Here is a 20,232-nt window from a genome sequence, read left to right on the forward strand (position 1 = left end):
TCCTAACAGATTCAACTACCTTGTGGGGTTTTATAAGGAGTACAGATTCCATACACATTGTGATTATTACTGCAAATTCTGTTTTATTTTTAGTGGTTTTCTTATTTATCACTCATTTACTTTCCCTCACCAAACGTACCAAATCAGGTTAAACAAGACTATCCATATTCAAACCAGACCTCGCTTGCAAAACAAACATCTCAGAATATCACGCACAACCACCATCAATAAGCATTCTTGAAACCCAATTGGGATTAAAGTATAGTAATGTTGTTCTATCTAAAAGATTTGTAGATTTTTCGGTTCATGAAGCTACTAATCCAATCGCCATCTACCAAATGGAGTTGTTGATGCTGCACAAACTATGTAATTCTTCAGTTATTTCTACAAATTTGTTGTCAATTTCAGGGAGGTAAATACTCAGATAATTTTACCATTGGTAAAATTCAGGACACAATAATTTTTCAATGAATATTTCGTTATGTAATACATAATCTTTTATAATAGGTTGAAATGCTCCTAACAAAAAAATTCTATAATATAAACCATAGTTTCAGCCCTTATAAAATAAACAAATTAAATAATCAGTGAATCAAGAAATTTTCTTTGTACCAACAACAATCGCAGCCAGATGCAGAGACAATTCCAAAACCTCACAGTTTCAGCTTGACTTCCCGGATAAAGATTAGAAGATTCCGATGGCGACACAATCCCACACATAATAAAATTGATTGTACCTTCAACTGGCCTTCAAGCTACTTCAACAACCTAAAACCCTCAGTTGGATTGCAAAACTTACACATCACTCCATAACCACACTTCCTTTCAACCCAATAAGCACACACTTTCTCTGTCTTCCTCACTATATGATTAATATTTGCAAAAGAGTTAATACAATTTCTTCACTGCTTCAATAGCATCATTTCAATCAGCAGCCCTGGGTGCTAAACCACCTGCAACCTTAGAGACATCTTTGTAAGAAATTCCTCTGAAAACAATAATAGGCACCCTTCAGAAACAAAGATGTGTCCGCGACTTAAGTAAGCACTCCTGGATTTAGGTTAGCCCACTTTGATGTGGGCTTCCCATCAGCGACTTAAGCAATTGCCAAGCTGATAAAACATTAGACCAAAGATGAGTGAGAAACATTTCATGCGGCCCAAGTCATCCCAACTCATTTAATAAAGGTGACAATATATACTACTAAATCGACGTTAGACATACCAACTTGAAGGAAACAACCTATGATTGGCATCCTGGGATACATTCACAGATTCATCAACAATAATTAAGAATCTCAATCAAAACTTAAATAAATCCAACATTCACTCAAAATGTTACACTGGAACTTTTGATTGCAAACAATCATGTTACCAAAGATTGGTCAATAGTACTTAACCGAAAAAAAAAAAAAAAAAGAATGATTGGTAGTTGAGCTTCTACACCAGAACTTGAGTTTGTAGGTTCCTAATAAAGTGGGACACTCAAAAGTTGAATATCAACATCACAAGAAAACGTGGAGTTTAGAAACACACAATACTATTTAAGCTTTCAGCACTGAGAACCCAAACAAATTCTAGGAAATGAGATTCCATTAACAAAGATATTTGTTGGGAATCTAATTGCAAAAGTCTACCACCGCAGGCCCAAAGGCAAAAATCCAGAAGGCAGCCCAGGAGGTGAAGAAGACAGCCCAACTGAGAGCAAAACTGAAGACCAAATGGGTGAAGGCAGTTTAGACAGTTCACAAAAGCAACCGAAATTAGTTGAAGCCTCCTTCCCAGAATTCAGAGGAGAATCTTTAGTGGTCGGGGTCCATCTACGGTTAGAAGGCTGCACATAAAATGGGGAATGCTTGGAATAGGAAGGGGGGGGGGGGGGGGGGGGGGGGGGGGGGGGGTGGTTGTTGCGGCAGGCGGAAATTATTATTCAGAATATTGTTACTAAGTAGGTAGAGATAGTGGGAGGGGGCTAGCTCTCGAAACCCACCATCTCTGGACTATTGTTCATTTTCTGTTTCTGTTTCTGTTGCTTTTGTAATCACCTTTTGTGGGTTCTTGAATTTCCAAAGGAACTTATTGTTACATTCTTGGAACATTGTTGTAACTTTTTTGCACATTATGAATATGAAATGAAATATGATTACTGCTCTGTTTAATCTCATTACAAACATGGCTAAAGTATAATTGATGAAAAGAACAATGAGAGTGAGTTTATATATGTGATTATCTCCCATCTCCCTTACTGTTGTGAGAGATTTGGTGATGTCGTTTGGATTGTTGTTGGAAAGAAACTGGGATTGTGAATCTGTAGAAAGGAGCTGTGCCTAGAACCTGCTGAAGGAGCTGCTGAGCGCTGCTGAAACCCTCAACTAGGAGGGCCGATCATTCAGGTTTGCAACAATATTGTTTAGGGATAATTTACAACCTCTCATAGAGAATCAGTGTAGAAACATCAACCATCGAGCAAGGAGAGAATGATATCGAGAAGAAAGTGATGTCAATTATGGCACAGTGGAAATTGACCAATTTGTATTTTATCTTGCTATAAAGAAGACAAAACAATGTTGTTTTGTCCCAAAAAAAAAAAGAATTATGGTTTGATTCAATTTCAAAACTATCTAAACCAAAACCCAAATTGTAAACCATTTTCAATTTTTTTCAACCCAACTCAAACCAAACTACAAAAAAAATCAAATGGCTCAATTTAGTTTTATGGTTTTAACCGTGTTTTGCACATTCTCATAAAAAATTTCTAGGAGGTACATACTTAGATATAAATATACACTTGATCAAATTCAAGACACATTGATTTTTCAATGACAATATAATCCTTGAAACTAAGTAACACTACTCAGTTCCATTTAAGGATGTAATTAATCCGAGCCTTGTAAAGTTGTGCTTAGCTCGAGCTCCACCTAATTACATTAAAGGAGAACTCAAGCTCAAGCTTGAGACAAGAAGATTGATTCGATCTTGACTTAAAAAATTAAATTTAAACACTTTAACTTTCAAAATAATATTATAAATCTCATAATTTATATATTTATTAATTACCGTTTATATTTAAAAATAAAAAATAAATTTTTTGGAATGTAAATGCAAGATTTGAAAATTTTAGTAAAATATTGATATTTTACTCGAGTTGAGTCATCAGCTTAGTGAGCCAACCAACATCAACCTCTAGCTCAAGTGTTCGAACTCGAGTGGCTTGAGCTAAAACTTGACTTTACTTAAATCAAGCCAAACCTAACTTAAGACATCTAGGTCGATAAGCGACTCAATGTTGTTTACACCCTTAGTTTTGTTATCTAATACATATCTTTTATCAAAAGTTTTAAATGCCCTTAATAAAAAAAGTCTAAAATAATATAAAAAATAAATTAATTTCAGTCCTTATTAAAGAAACAAATCAAATAATCAATGAATTAAGAAATTCTCTAAATACCAACAAATCAAAAACCAAGTAATCCCAAAGAACAATCGTGGCTAGACAAAGAGACAATGCCAAACCCTCACTGTTTCATCTTGACTTCCTAAATAAATCTTATAAGATTCTGATGACAAACAATCCCACACATATAATAAACCCATTAATTCAATGACAAAAATGACACCCGAAATCAATAAAAATTAAAAAAATGAAAAAAAAAATATTACTAAAAATGACACCCAGAAACCAGTATTGCAAACTTACACATCACTTTATAACCACACTTCTTTTTAACACAATAAGCACACACTTTCTCAGTCTTCTTCACCATCCAATTACAATTTGCAAAAGAGTTCATACGATTTCTTTATTGGTTCAATCACATCATTTTAATCAACATCCTTGAATGTGCAGCCATCTACAACCTTTGATAACATTAAAAATACACTTGTTAGAAACAAAGATGTGTCAGCCACACACTAATAGCAACTGGATGGTCAAGCTAAACCACCAAAAAATGAAGATATGGATTATAATTTGGGACTATCTTGGGTTGAGTATCATTACACTAATTTAATATAATTTTAGAATTAATTAAGTTCACAAAATAATTCATTACTTGGTGTTCAAATAAATAATCTAACAGCTATCATGAAACATGTTAATCCAACATGAAAAAATACATAGACTCAACCATACTAGTACTAATGACTTCAGGAATTCTGATACTGTAATAAATAATAGACTTCAAGCGGACTACCATACTATTGAGTTTGAATATTAACGTATCATGGGTTTTGCAAATGAGGAGAGAAACTAGACTGAACATAGATAAGGATGCAAAATTCACCATCGACTATTCATCTTGCAACTTTACTCAGATTAACAGGATTGAAATGTGGATTGCAGTCAATAAAATATAACAATTTAGTTTAGAAATAACAACACTTGAATGTACCGAACTATTAGTTTTTTGAATAAAAAAAATTGAAACTTTCTTTTTTTTTTAAATTCAGGGACTAAAATTTCATATTTTCCTATAGAAAAACCTAACTTGCATTCTCTTACACAGAAACAGGTCCAACCTTTAATACCATTTAAATTTAGACTTTTGTTTTAATTTAGAAATCATGACCAGGATATTTCTTGGTTAACATGCGCAATTTAAGGTTGACATGGATATTTATTGGTTGACTGATTTTTTTTTTCCCTAATAAGGAGACCGAAATTTCATATTTCCTATTGAGCACTACTATGTTGGCATAAACCTTTACATAGAAACTTTGACATCTGGCAAGACTCTTGTGATAAGTTGTACTCCCTCAGAAAATGCAGTTACTTGACAATCAACTATCCGTAGGTTCTTGGTTAGAGAACACTGGTAGCAAATTTAGGACTTCACTGTAGTTTCTATACCTTTGTAGTAAATCTAGAATAATTGAAGCCGTGGATGCATCTGGCTTTACATTTCTCTCTTTCATTTTGTGAAGAAGTTCTACCACTTTTGAAGTCTCATTATTTTGCAAGAAACCAGACATAAGAGTACTAAAACTGATGCAATCAGGAGCACAATCGTTTTGTTCCATATCTGATAACAAATTACTTGCCATCTCCAACTTCCCTTCTTTACAAAGTCCATACAACAGAATGTTATATGTCACAACATCTGGAACAAATCCTTCATTGCGCCATCTGTTAAATAGTTCCAAAGCAATATTGAGTCTTCTTGTTTTGCACAAACCATCAATGAGACAATTGAAAGTAATGATGTCAGGATGAATGTTTCCGTTTCTTAAAGAATGAAACAGTTCAACAGCCTCCAAAACACAACCATTTTTGCAAAACCCATCAATAAGAATATTATATGTAATTAAACTGGGAGGAACATTACTAAGTTGCATCTCACCAAATAGTTTTTTTGCATGTCCAACTTTACCATATATGAAAAGACCTTTTAGCAAGGTGCTAAATGTAACGATTGTTGGCTGAATTCCCTTTGAGGTCATTTCCTTATAAACACAGATAGCTTCATCAGCTTTTCGATTCTTACAATACCAATTGATCAACGTATTGTAGCTAACTACATTAGGTTTGCATCCCTTACTCAACATCAAAGAAAACAATTCCTTAGCATCATCAATTTTATTTGGCAAGCACATACCGTCCATCAAAATACTGAAGCTAAAAACATCAGGCTTACACCCCTTACTTTCCATGGAATCAAATAGTTTTCTTGCATCCTCAATTCTACCTGCCAAGCAGTAACCACTTAAAATTGCATTGTAAGTAATTGTGTTGGGGTGAATACCTCTATTAATCATTAGTTGGAGCAATCCATTGGCTTCATCAATCTTCCCATTCTTACAAAGTTCATCCATAACCACAGTAAATGTCACCTCATCAGGCTTTACACCTTCATCCGACATTTCTGCAAATAAAGTTTTAGCCTCCTCCCAATTAGATGTATTGCACAATCCGTAAATTAAAGTGTTGTAAGTAATCACGTTTGGATTAACAGCCTTGGACTTCATTTCTGAAAACAGTTCCTTCGCCTTGTCTACTAAGCCATATTTGCAAAGACCATCTATAATAGCAGCATAGCAAACAACATTAGGCTTGCAAATGACACCAAATTCACCATTCCCATTATTCATTTCCTCAAATAACTGAAGGGCAACAGTGACATTACCTGTTCTACAAAAGCCAGTGATCAAACACCCAACTGTAACCACATCAGGCCTACATCCAACAGAAACCATTTTTCCAAACAATTCAATCGCCTTCTCAATTTTGCCCTCCTTACAAAGACCAATAATCAGACTAGTAAAAGTCACGGCGTCAGGGTAAAAACCCCTCCTAAAAATACTCGCAAAAACCACAAAACCGTCAGAAACCCGGACCATTTTGCATAAGCAATTAACAACAATGTTCAAAGTAATCAAATTAGGCAACAACCCAGCTGAAACGAACCTCGTGTATAGCACAAGGAATTCATCGTAATATTTTTTCTTAATAAGTGCAGAAAACAAAATACTGAAAGATGACATACCAGGAGTGGGGTCCATATGAATCATGTAATCGAAAGAATCAAGAGCTTCATCAAGAGAAAAGTTACCCGACTTGCAGTTTACATGGAGGAAATTATCAAGTTTAGAAAGGTGTTTAATAGTAGTGGTGCGTTTGGCTGATTTCAGTGACGAAGGAATGAATGAAGATGAAAATCTAACATTCAAAGATGATTTAAAGGAAATAATTGAAGTTTTAAGAAACATTTTCGAAGAGGGGATCTGTGAAGGGAGGGAGTTTGAAATTCCTTGGTGAACGGCCGTAAAAGAGATTTGTGCGACGCGAAATGTACAAGGACAGACGCATCATAAGTGTGATCCTACCGACTCCTACGCATCGCAAATAATGTATAATTACTGATTTGTCCTCTTTTGTGATTAAGTGTAACAGTACTATAAGTACCCCTATATAAAACATTTAAAACTTTAGTCCTTTTTAATGAATTACTAATAATTTGAAATATAAAATTGATATCCTCCTTTTAATTCAGTATATTTTATAAGAAACCTCTAGAATGATCTATAATTGAATTATGAAAGGCAAAACAAGTTATTCTACCCGAGGTTTAGTCCTAACTATTATTTAAATCTATTAATAATAAGAGTATAATTGTCATTGTATTTAATAATATTAAAAAAATAAAATTTTATCCTTTTTGCTTAGTTTAATTTTAAAAACTCATTTTTTTTCATTATAGCTTTGAAAACTAACACTTCTTCTTGTTAGGGTTTCTTATTTTTAACTTATCAACCACCCTCTTAACTTTTATAAAATCAAAGTTACACTCTACAACTACATTCTCTTCCTTTTATAACCTTTCTTCTAAGTCCGACGATATAATTTTCATTTTGTTGATACTCTCTCCCTTGCCAATAATATTTTTGGCCTCTTTATTAAAGTTTCAATTGTAAACGAGCAAAATCCTTGATGAAAGTGTAATCTTTTATTGGTGATATTGTCACTCTTTTTTCTAGCAAAAGTCAACACTCTCCTTCAGTCATTGATGCTCATCACATCGGCTCAGTTCCCTCCCTTTGTCGAATCTTGTTTCAACCATCCTTTTTTTTATTTGCACACATGATCGTTGGCTCGATTCCTTAGTTTTTTGTTGGCAATGTTGATTTTCTTAGTTAACAAGATTAAGCCTTGTTCCTTGGTTTTCCTCGTCAGCCAAAGATGAAGGGAGAAGTTTGTCGAAGACATAGGTGAAAATATAATGTTTCAAAACTTAGGGGGTAGTTGTAAGAGGAAAAAATATGAATAATATGAAACTCTTGGACAAGGGGAAAAAGTTAGTTGTCTAAATGATACTCCTTCGTCAATTTTTGATTTTTCATGTGCATGTATATATATATGTTAAAAAGGGTAAATTAATAATTTACAATTAAACTAACAAATTTGAATAACATGTAAATATTTAGATTTTTAAAAATTAACATATATAATTTTGTTAATGAACTAAATCTTGAGTGGGAATAAATCTTTCGCCCATTATGAAATTTATTATACTGTAAAGTGTGGGGAAATAACAAATGCCTTTTATATATATATTTATGGTAATTAATTGGAAATAACATTGATGATTTATAGAATGAGCATAACATTTTAATCTTATATAAAAAAATTTGAAGTATAACATTTATCAAAGCACAACGTATAATAGATAGAGAATTATTGATTAAGAGTTCAAGAGTTATGAACAAGATGATACAAAAACATTTTATTCCTAATATTATAGGTAGAAATTAATAAGGAAAGATCATAATAAACATATAAAGATTATAGTCAACACTATTTAATTTAATTTGATCTTGTTTTTTATTGATATGATTCTGATTTGATATGATTTTGACTTTAATTTAATCTTATTCTGATTCTGATTTGATTTGATTATAATTTTTGACAATTGGTGGATGTTCGTACAAAAGACACAAATGACCTTCTGTGACACGTAAAATAGGTTATGGTGGATGACTGTACAAAAAGGGCATATGGTTGTTCACAAAGTAAAAAGTGGATTATATCCCTAGGGTTTCAACATGACTATGAAGAGGAAGGCCAAGTCATTAATGAGGAAGATGTGTACGCCTATGTACAAGAACGTGCATCATGATCAAGGATGCTTGTGAGTTGTTAACCATGTGCGAAAGACTAGGTATGTGACTGTGAGCCCTAGGATGTACTATTGTACATTCGATAAGGAAGTAAAGTTGAGCTAAGTCATGAACCCAAAAATTCATAATGTTGTCTGAAGGATAATACCGATGTATATCGTATATAGTAGTACTGAGTCATGCCTAAAGAGTTTAAAAGTATAGTTAGGCCATAAGAGAAAGAAAAATTAGGGTGAAAACTACTTACGAGTCTAAATTAAGTTAGGGACTCGAGATGCATGTATGTTTATACATGAGCATATCCCAATCAGTGTTATCATATTAAACCATAATCTTTTATTAGTAGATATGTTTCATGAGGGTTGTTATGAGAGGACACTTATAAGATTCTTTCTACATATGGCCATAGTAGAGCATCGCTCATAGTTAGCAGGACAGAATATTCGTAAAAGGGTAAAATAGCCCATAGTAGGGCTTACATATGATATCATAGTATAATAATGTTTTTAAGGAAATGAGACTGTATAGTATGTTACATGACCAAGGTGACAAATCTATGTTTTAACCTAATTTGATCAACACATAAATTTAAGTATTTTGTAAAAGTACAAAGTGTTTTCACCTGAGTTTTCAAGTATTTAGAGGGAAAGTTATCTAAATATAAGATCTCGAGTGTATCTTAGATGACCAAGAGATTTTGTTATCATAGTTATGAGACCTTAGTGTTTAGTACTTCTAATGACTAAGTTAGAGTGGAAGCAAGTCAAGGTTATAATGGGCATTAATTAAGTTTAAGTAAAACCTTAATACAACCAAGTAATTTATTACTCACTCCTCTACTTTTAATGTTTTCTAGGTAATGAGTGCTATGTATGGATTTATCTTGGTTTGTTACACATATTATTTAAGTATCTTTATGTATTTAGACTTTTTTGCATGTTTTCACATCTAAATTTAATAAAGGGTATCTATGAAATTTTTTAAAATTATGATTTGATGGATAAACACTTTTAAGTGTTATGCATGTTTTTTTTAGTTTATGTACTTACGTTTCCCTTTGAAGGATAATATTTTGGGAAATTATATTAAATGCCCAAAATTAAAAGAGTCTAAGCAAAATTATCCAAAACAATCAGGTTTAAGAAAAAATGCCCCATTTTTGTGAAATGACCAAACTGCCCTTATATATAAACAAAGAAAATTTTCTTATTTCCCATAGCAATCTTCCACGATTCCACTGTGCAAATTCAAAGAAAATTTTCGTTTTACGGTCATCCCACGGGCAAAAAGATTTCTGATGATTTTTTATGACCGAAAAATGGCAAAGAAGGTTAGTAAATCTTTCTTAATCTTATTTGAATCAAGTTATTGCTCATATTATTGAGATTTGAGTGAGATTTTGTGGTTTGAAATTTTAGGGTTTTGATTTAGAACAACGCTTAACATGTACAAGACCGTGGATTAGAGGGTTAAGCAAACCTTAGGGAGCTAGCAGAGAGCGGCTAGTCCACAGGGGGTGTTTATGAAATTTGCCATGTGATAATAGGCTAATGTCTTGAATATCGTGTGCTAGGGGAAAAATTTACTTTTTTGAAATTGCAGGGGCACTAAAAGATTAGAAAATTGCTGAGGGGGCAAGGGATTAATATTGAACCTGTTTGCAGTAGAAATTTTCTCAGGGGGTAGATTGATATTTTTCATATCTAAGGTTTCTCGATGTATAGTTTTCGAATTTTATATCTATTTTTTCTATTTTAGGGTACTTCGATATATAGTTTTCGAATTTGACATTTAATTTTTCAATTTTTGTGTTTTTTTGACACATTTTACGATGTAATAACGTAATTTCAACTCAATATTTCGATTTTTTTGTTTATAGTATATATCGATTTGTATTTTTGAATTTCAATTTCATTTTTTCGAATTTCATGGTTTTATGATGTATCGACTCGTATCTTTTAGATTTTTGAATGATTTTTTGATTAGTAACATTCTTACGTATTTCAACTTATAAAATTTGAATTTGAATTCCGTTTTTTCAATTTTTGTTGTTTTAGGACAAATCGACTCTTTTTTTTCAAATTTTCTAACGATTTTTTAACTATTCACATTCTATGGAATTTCAACGTATAGAATTCAAATTTTAGTTTTGTTTTTTCGAATTTTGCCATTTTATGATATATCGATTCGTATTTTCAAGATTTTTAAATAATTTTTTGATTGTTGACATTCTAAGGTATTTCAATGTTTAGAATTCAAATTTTAGTCTTTGAATACACAAGCAGAACATCTTAATGTCATGAAAAAATTCTTAAATCGATGGTCATCGTCTGTTTCAATAACAGTAACGGTGCCCCGATTAGTATGCTATAGATTGTAGCAATAATTTGGTAAGAGCATAAATGATTCCTCCGGTGAGCTGTTTAATGAATTTATAGCCCAGTTTCTTGCCCGTCATGCCTGTGAATATGAAATGTCAATTTTATACTGGTCAGCGATGTCCACAATTATTTCCTTAGGCCGATAAATTCGATCAATTAACACAAATTTTGACCTCATTAGTACACTTATTTATGATATGGTAGGATTTGATTAACTGAACATGTGTGGGTAGGATTCATATGGTTGATTTGAAACACTTCATCGACTTTGGACTTGTTTGCATGTATATACCACTCACAATTTTCAGCCTTACACTTAATTTCCCATCGGACCCTTTCAGACTTCTTAAACATGAATTGAAATCTTTAAGTAAGATAAATTGCTTCATAGCATCTTTCAATTGTACTTTATTATGAAAAATATCATCAACCTTTACACCATTCTTTTCTAGGATCGATCTGGTACCACCTGATGATGTTAATGGCTGTGAAGAAAAATTAGGAAGCCACCTAAACGGATCAGTGGGGATATTGTCAAAAAATGGCCCAGAATAATTTCTACCACCTGAAATAGGATTTTCAAGCTGCAAACTATCCATACCCTCAGTAACTGGTGTCATATACTCGGGTTCTACCTCTTCAGAAGGAATATTAGACATATTATTTCTATCAAAGTCACCCCAGTCAGGAACCCTATCTTTTTCTCTATGAGCCCATGAGTTTACGATGTACAATGGGTCATTACTAAAATCAATCAAGTTTTCCAAATCATATTTTTTTTTCACCCCACTAATTTCTCCTTCATCTTCATCTTCATCCGCATCTTTTTCCACCTATCCTTCAATTAGGGTACATGTAACAAAAATAGGAATACATTCTTATAAGTACTGAGACATATCAATAAGACCCTGGACTCTTCATCATTTTGGATCTATACGGGGCAGTCGAATTCAATTTTTTTGGCTTCATTGATAGTTGAAGGTAGTTTTTCATTGGATCAATACCGCAAGACTCTTTTAAAAGCTCAATAAATCCCTCAAATGTTATTTCATAAGGAATTTTAATCAATTGTTTGGATCCTCCAACATATTTTATTATGTTGTCGCCACCTTGAATCCATTCTCCTTGATAACGAACCGATGCATAACCATCTATTTTAATTATCAATCCTACAATGACAAGTTTTTGGAAATAATTATTCATTTTTAACAAAAAATTTGTAATAACTATGTAAAACAGTTTTACAATTATTAATATAAAAAACCCTTCATATTTTTCTAATATTTCATTTAACCCCTATAATTATTTAACAATTTATGTAACACTATCATATGTTATTTTGTATCAAAATGCATCTATTTTTTCTTAACATTCCATTTAAAATGTTTTTACAATGTTTAATATCAAAATACCCCATATATTTTTTAACATTTTATTTAGCCCCCATACTTATCTAATATTTTATTTAATACCCTCGTATGTTTTCTATTATCAAAATACATCTATTTATTTTTAACATGTTTTTGTCTTTCATATATTATGACATATCAAAATACCCTCATGTTTTTCTTAACATTTTATTTAACCCCTTATAATTATCCAACATTTCATTTAACACCATTTTATGTTCTCTTGTATCAAAAAACATCTATTTACTCTTAACCTATTATTTAAATCCTTCATGTATTATGTAATTTCAAAATACCCCCTATATTTTTTTAATATTTTATTTTACCCCTATAATTACCTAACATTGTATTTACCACCCTTGTATGTTGTGTCATATCAAAATACATCTATCTATTCCTAAAATTTCATTTATAATGCTCTTACAATGTTTAATATCAAAATGCCCCTCATATTTTTATAACATTTCATTTGACCACCCATAATTATCTAACACTTCATTTAACACCTTTGTATGTTGTCTTATATCAAAATATACCTATCTATTCTTAACATGTTATTTAAATCCTTTATATATTGTATAATATCGAAATACCCCCATACTTCTCTAACATTCATTTAACCGCTATATTATTATCTAATATTCAAGTACTCCATTTACATGATATATAAACTAGATTTAACAAATAAAATTAAGTTTTTAGGTTAAGATTCATATAAATATCTTTTTTTCATGAATAGCCTTTTTTCTATTCGAATTTAGAAATATGAATTTTTTTTATCCAAACGAACCTATAGTAATTGATATTGAGTAAAAATGAGAGTGAGCATGAGTGTTTGAGTAAGATGAGAAGTGTGTGTAATAAGAGTGGGAGAGAGGGTTTATATAGATGTGGTGAAGGGCAATTTTGGTATTTTAAAAAAATTTTAGGGCATGTTTGCTTAGGAATAGGAAAATTGGACATTTTTGCTTATGAATAGGGAAATTGGGCTTTTTTGCTTAACGGATGGGTAATTTGGTCATTTAATATAATTTCCCTAATATTTTTAAAGGGAATGTTACATACACTTTTTTCACACAACAAATTCAGGATTCATTTTCTTAATTGTAACACACATAAACTCATTTTGAACAACTAAAAAATGTTAAGAACAAGCAACTAACCCGATTAAACGCTCTTCTAAATTGTGCGAACTAATAAAATAAACATCTATGCACACTAGTAGTGATAATTTTTTCTAGCAGTTTAGGATCGATTGCCTGTAATTAAGCTCAACACAGGAAATACTTTTGATATGGGTTGAATGAGTAAATACAATATCATTAGACTTGAGGGTTCTATCAGATCTTAAAGTAGAACTAGAAGAAATCCATGAATAATCCATTTTATAATGCTAGTCACAAAACTTTGATACCATGAAAGGTTTCGCCTGAATTTTAGGCACTTTGAGAAAAAAATATCTCTATTTTTTATTGAAGAAACGATTACAACTATTAAATCGAATTTAAAAAATTTGACTAACAGATAGAAATATCTATTAAATCGAATCACTCACCATCTAATCATGCTTTATGACTGTCGAAACATTGATCAAATAAAAGTTGATTTGAAGATTCGTGTCTTAGGTATTTAGAGAAAGAGAGAGAGAGCTGTATTTTAGAAATAGTGAAAATATCTGATGAAAATCTCGACATTCTTCGACTGGAGAAATATATAAGCCACTAGACGTCATCATTTTTTCCTTTATTTTTAAAATGCTTCTTCCAACAGTAAAAGAACCGTTAAGGTCAATTTTAGTTGTTGTTGCTATTGGGATCTAAAAATGAACAACATCTTATCTTCTTAAATAATTTTTTTTTTTCTTTTTTAATTGTTGATAAGTTCTTGAAAATGCATTTATCCATAGTGTTTTTCAGAATTTATTGTGAAATATTAGGTTTGATTTGAGTGATTAGAATTAATTGGGCTATAAATGTGTTTTTCAACAAAATAATGGGCAAATTTTTGTGTATTATCATGTCTCGGGTGTTTGAAAATGATTTATGGAAGAGATTTCGTGACTATGACAGTCAAACATATTAAGAATTGGAGTTAAAACAAAGCAGTTTTGATATTTCAAATGATAGATTCTCATATTCAAGAAAGAGGATTCAAAGACTCCACATCCAAGAATGTGATGTGGCGACATTGAAAAGACATAGTAAGTTATGCCTTGGAATTTCAAGAGCAATGTCGTGGCACAAAGAGGATAGAGGATTAGACATGTTAAGTTATTAAAAACCTAATACTATGGCATGCATAGAATAGTCTAGATTTCCCCCGTGGAATAGTTTGATTTAACTTAGCTTATTGTTAGGTAAAATGTGTTGCTAAATAGTTCCACTCAATATGCATTAAAAAAGAAAAAACTTCATCAAGTTCCATGCATTTTAGAATTTAAAAAAAAAAAAGTAGAAGAAAAAAATAAGGTTGGGCTTTGGATTAAATGTATGATTTGATGAAGTTGAGCATACATAAGAATGAATCAACTAAATGCCTCAAACGATTATTGTGGTTTTATAGATTAAAAGACCTAGACACAAGTAATTGGATATGTTTTCCTTTGAGGATTGGCTCAACGTTTAAACAAGAAAACGTTGTTGGACCGCTTCAGTGCCATTGTAAACCAAGTTGATATCACCAATCTCCACATTTTTGCACGGATTCAATCTGTTACACAAAAGATTAACTGCAACTTTGGCAGAGGAAGTGCCGCGAATGTTGTTGTATTTCACGTTGCTAATCTTCACCTTTGAGGGAACCTATACGAATTGATAAGCGAAAAATTAGTTTAGTCGCATTACTACTTGAGAAACCAACCGTGAACGATTAGTATTGTGTTCATATACCTTCTTGTTACAAGCATTATATGGGTAATATTCCTAACCAATAACAATGGGGTTTTGGACATTATTCATGACAATGTCTTCAAATGTGAAATTGGAAAGTACACTCTCATAAGAGTCGGGCCATGTCTTGATTCTTACACCATTGTCGGTGCCTGTGAAGGTGCAGTTTCTCACTGTCAAAACAGTAATTTCTTATTGGGAGTCCTTCCAACACTACCAACATTACTAACACTAATACCATGTCTCGGTCCACATACGACATTGGAGACAAGAATGTTTTCACTTCGGGGACTGAGTGAGACGCAATCATCACCAGTTCCTATCAATGAATCATAAATCTTAATCTCAGTTGATGACCCGATGTGAATTCCATCAGTGTTGGGATTATCCCCAGGTGCTGAGATCTCGATAGATTTTAGGTTCAAGTTGTAGCAGACGAAAACATTGATATGAACTTTCTTGCTATTAATAGATTTTATTTCTTCAATTGCTCAGTCGTTGAAAAAATCTAGTGTTTTAAGTATTAAAAGGGGATATGCAAGGCATATAATGTAACTCAACATTGGAAGCTCGCACTTGGAGTTTTTGTGGCAGTCATTTTGTTTCCATGCGGTTTGTCCTTGGCCATGGAAAATTCCACCTCCAGCGAGGGTAAAGTTGTTGAGGTATCGAAAGCCAATCCATATTTTCTTATCAACAATGTTGAAAGGTCAGCAGAAGCCTTCACAAATCCCTTCACAGCAAAATTAATTGGACCTTTGCATGGACCTTCAAACTGTTGGAAAAGGGAGGTAACCTTATATAAGGGAAAGGCTTTGTGTGAAAGAATTATTTGAGAGGAAGACTTATAATTCTCTGATTTTTCTCTATTCCAAATACAAAACAACTAGAGTATTTATAGGTACAAGGATGACTTTTAAAATCCTAAATACATGAACCTAACATTGAACTTGTACATTAGCCATTAACACCTAACATTGAACTTGTGCTACTAACATTGAACTTGTGTTACTAACATTAAACTTGTGCTACTAACATTGAACTTGTGTATGCACATAAACTTGAACTTGTACATGAATCATGTATGAACATGAACTTATGCTATGAACATTGAACTTTGAATAAAAAAAACCAAAAGTTTTTTATAGAAAATTAAGTTTAATTCAACACCCCCTTTAAACTTAATTTTGTCTCCATCCTTCATGCCAAAAAGATTCTTAAATTTTTCAAACAACTTGACAGGCAATGGCTTTGTAAAAATGTCGGCCACTTGATCTTCACTCTTCACATAAACCAATTCGATATTTTTCTCCTTTATATGCTCTCGCATAAAATGAAATCGCACGTCGATATGTTTGCTTCTCTCATGATGTACCAGATTTTTAGCCAATTCGATTGCCGACTTGCTATCCAAATAAATTTCTGTAGCTGCACCTTGTGGAAAATTTATTTCTTCAAGCAACCTCCTTAGCCAAATTGCATGACACACACAGGTTGCCGCAGCCACATACTCTGCTTCACATGTTGAAAGCGATACTATTGGTTGTTTCTTTGAAAGCCACGTGAAAGCTGTATCACCCATGTAGAATACAAACCCCGAGGTGCTTTTTCTATCATCTGTGTCTCCGCCCCAATCACTATCCGAATAACCAAAAATTGCTAATTTGTCAACGGATGAACCATAAAATAACCCAAGTGATAGAGTACCTCGAATGTAACGAAGAATCCGTTTGATAGTCTTCCAATGTGTCGATCTTGGCTCCTCCATGTACCGACTCACAAGGCCAACTCCATACAAAATATACGGCCTTGTGCATGTCAAATATCGCAAGCTTCCAACTAGGCTTTTGTACAATGTTGCATCAATCACCTTCCCTTTGTCATTCCTAGATAACTTGACGCCACAGTCAACCGGTGTATTGACCGGCTTGCAATCTACCATTCTGAAACATTTCAAAATCTCCTTAGCATAGGTTTCTTATGAAACAAAAATGCCATTACTAACCTGCTTTATTTCAAGACCCAGAAAATAGGACATAAGTCCCAAATCAGTCATTTCAAATTCACTCTTCATGGCCCTTTTGAAGTCATCAATCATTTCTCCATTATTGCTCATCAAAATTAAATCATCAACATACAAAGCCACAATTAGCATGTCTCCATTTTTAACCTTCACATACAGTGTATGTTCATACGGGCATTGCACAAAACCATGCGACTTAAAATATTGGTCAATCAGAGTGTTCCAAGCCCTAGAGGCTTGTTTCAAGCCATATAAAGCCTTCTTTAATTTTAAAACTTTATCTTCATTACCTTTTTTCTCATACCCGGGGGGTTGCTCAATGTATACTTCTTCTTCCAAAATCCCGTTAAAAAAGGCCGACTTGACATCCATTTGATAAATACGCCATTTCAATTGAGCCGCAAAAGAAATCAAAAGTCGAATGGTCTCCATTCGAGCCACTGGTGCAAACACCTCTTCATAATCGATGCCGGCTTGTTGCTTGTAACCTTTTGTGACCAATCTAGCTTTGTATTTCTCGATTTCGCCTTGTGGATTCATTTTCTTCTTGTACACCCACTTGACACCAATAGCCTTATGACCTTCAGGAAGAGAAGTGAGCTTCCATGTGCCATTTTTTTCAATTGCATGCATCTCATCATCCATAGCGGCTCGCCACTTGCCATCTACAATCGCTTCTTCAAAAGAGCTATTTTCACCTTGAGCCAAGAGACACACCAAGTGCAATTCACTTGTCACCTCATATAAGCCACATATACTCCTAGTTTTCTGGGTTCTTGCCTCATCATCCGAAGAAATCGACTCGAATGTCGCAATCGTTGGTGCCTCCTCATGGTTGTTGGATGTCGACTTTGATATATTCATCGATGTGAGCATCTCATCTCTTCCCTTCTCATGTATGATTTCCAACATTGAATTCCAATCCCACATGGCTTCTTCATTTACCTGCACATCACGACTAATATGCATCCTTTTGTTAATAGGATCAAAGAGTTTATAAGCTTTAGATTTCTCATCATACCCAACAAAAATCAACTTCAAGCTCTTGTCATCTAACTTCACGCGCTTTTGATCCGGTATGTGCGCATACGCCACACTGCCAAATACTTTTAAATGTGCCACCGTTGGTTTTAAACCACTCCATGCCTTTTGTGGAGTTATATATTCCAAGCTCGATGTTTTGCAACGATTAGCAAATAGACAGCACAATTCACTGCTTCCGCCCAAAACTCTTTTGGCATGTTTTTACTCTTGAGCATGCTTCGGACCATGTCGAGAATAGTCCGATTCTTACGCTCCGCGACTCCATTTTGTTGTGGCGAATATGGCGCTGTCAAGTGGCGCCGAATACCATGTTCTTCACAAAACAGATTAAATGCGGTCGAAATAAATTCACCGCCTCGATCCGATCTCAAAACCTTGATGTAACAACCATTTTGTTTCTCAACAAAAATTTTGAACTTCTTAAAAATTGCAAAAGCTTCTGATTTTTCTTTCATGAAATGAACCCAAGTTTTGCGTGAAAAATCATTAATAAAAGTTATGAAATACCTGTTCCCACCAATTAAGCTCGGCATGATCGGCCCACAAATATCGGTATGCACTAATTCAAGAGGCTTCTTTGCTCGATAGTCTGCCATTTTCGAAAAGCTACTCCTCGGATGTTTGCCAATCACACACCCTTCACAAAATTTGTCAAGAAAATCAATCGATGGCAGTCCATACACCATGTTCTTGCTAGCCATTTCTTTTAGACTTCCAAAATTAACATGTCCAAACCTCAAATGCCACAACCAAATTTTGTCTTCTACACAAGCCTTCAAACACTGTGCTTGAATGTTTACCAAATCCAATTTAAACATCCGATTTTTGTTCATCTCAACTTGGGCTATTATCCGATTATTTTTGTCTCGCAAACAAAGAGATCGGTTTTTCATGGACACCGTGTGACCTCGTTCCAACAATTGTCCCAAACTCAAAATTTTAGTCTTTATTTCTGGGACATAATAAACATTTGAAATAAACTTTTGTGTCCCATCTTTCAATTTAATCAAAATATTACCTTGCCCTTCGACACGCACTCTGGAAGCATCACCAAAAGAGACATGACTATTTGAAATCTCCTCCAATTCAGTAAACATATGCTTGTATCCACACATGTGGTTGCTTGCACCCGTATCAAGATACCACACCTTCTCCTTTTCGGGACCGTTCTCCTTACTCGCCAACAAAACAACATTATTATTTTCTGTTTCTTCCTTAGCAACAAAATTAGCATTTTCCTCCACCCTTTTTCTGGACCAGCACTCATTTGCATAGTGACCATATTTGCCACAATTGTAGCATTCAACATTATACTTACTTGGTCGGCCGCCTCTTCCACGACCACGTCTTCCACCACGTAAATTATTGAAGTTTCTTTCTTCGTTCTCACTATGTCCACGACCATGACCTCTACCATGACTGAAGCTGTGACCTCTATGGCTGCCACGACCTCGACCTCTAACTCTATCAACATTGCTTGGTTTCTCTTCTTTTAGCGTGGCTTTCGCTTGCAGCGCTTCTTCTAACAATTCTTGCTTTTTTTTCTTTTTCCTTTGTTCGTGAGCCTCTAATGAACTTGTGAGATAGTCGATGGTCATCCCCTCTAAGTCTTTTGACTCTTCAATCGCACATATTACATTCTCAAAATCATCTGTCAAAGATCGTAGTATTTTCTCTACCACTCTTGCATCGGTTAGAGTCTCGCCATTTCTTTTAAGTTGATTGACAACAGTTTGCACCCTCGTTATGTAGTCGGACACGCCTTCCGACTCCTTCATTTTCATCGCCTCAAGCTCGCCACGTAGAGTTTGTAATCGAACTTGTTTTACTCGGTCGGCACCTTTGTACGCCTTTTCTAAAATGTCCCATGCCTCC

At 33.6% G+C, this 20,232-nt stretch overlaps 1 protein-coding gene across 4 annotated transcripts; it reads right to left on the reverse strand.

Annotated features, from left to right (window-relative positions):
* Positions 1-411: 411 nt before the first annotated feature.
* On the reverse strand, positions 412-6,803 carry LOC123230158 (pentatricopeptide repeat-containing protein At1g62910-like). Of its 4 annotated transcripts, none has more exons than XR_006505023.1 (4): positions 6,482-6,803; positions 6,122-6,288; positions 4,701-6,016; positions 412-988 (listed from the first exon to the last, which is right to left on the reverse strand). XR_006505023.1 is itself a non-coding variant. In XM_044656293.1 (4 exons), exons 2-4 carry the CDS (start codon positions 6,189-6,191, stop codon positions 3,851-3,853), a joined length of 1,245 nt encoding a protein of 414 aa, XP_044512228.1. In that variant the 5' UTR covers positions 6,192-6,288; positions 6,482-6,802; the 3' UTR covers positions 3,417-3,850. The 4 variants fall into 4 exon arrangements, 2 of the variants coding, with proteins under 2 accessions (XP_044512228.1, XP_044512227.1); XR_006505022.1 differs by having other exon boundaries at positions 412-1,112; XM_044656293.1 differs by lacking the exon at positions 412-988 and adding an exon at positions 3,417-3,857 and having other exon boundaries at positions 4,849-6,016; positions 6,482-6,802.
* Positions 6,804-20,232: the final 13,429 nt, after the last annotated feature.

This window comes from Mangifera indica, chromosome 11, assembly GCF_011075055.1.
Source record: "Mangifera indica cultivar Alphonso chromosome 11, CATAS_Mindica_2.1, whole genome shotgun sequence".
NCBI lineage: Eukaryota > Viridiplantae > Streptophyta > Magnoliopsida > Sapindales > Anacardiaceae > Mangifera > Mangifera indica.

Excerpts from the sequence above, each read along its gene's own strand:
- LOC123230158 (XM_044656292.1), bottom strand. The coding sequence starts at position 6,191 with ATGGTTTCTGTTGGATGTAGGCCTGATGTGGTTACAGTTGGGTGTTTG. Across the intron at positions 6,017-6,121 it reads CACTGGCTTTTGTAGAACAG|ATGGTCTTTGCAAATATGGC; the intron begins GTAATGTCACTG and ends CTGCTATTATAG.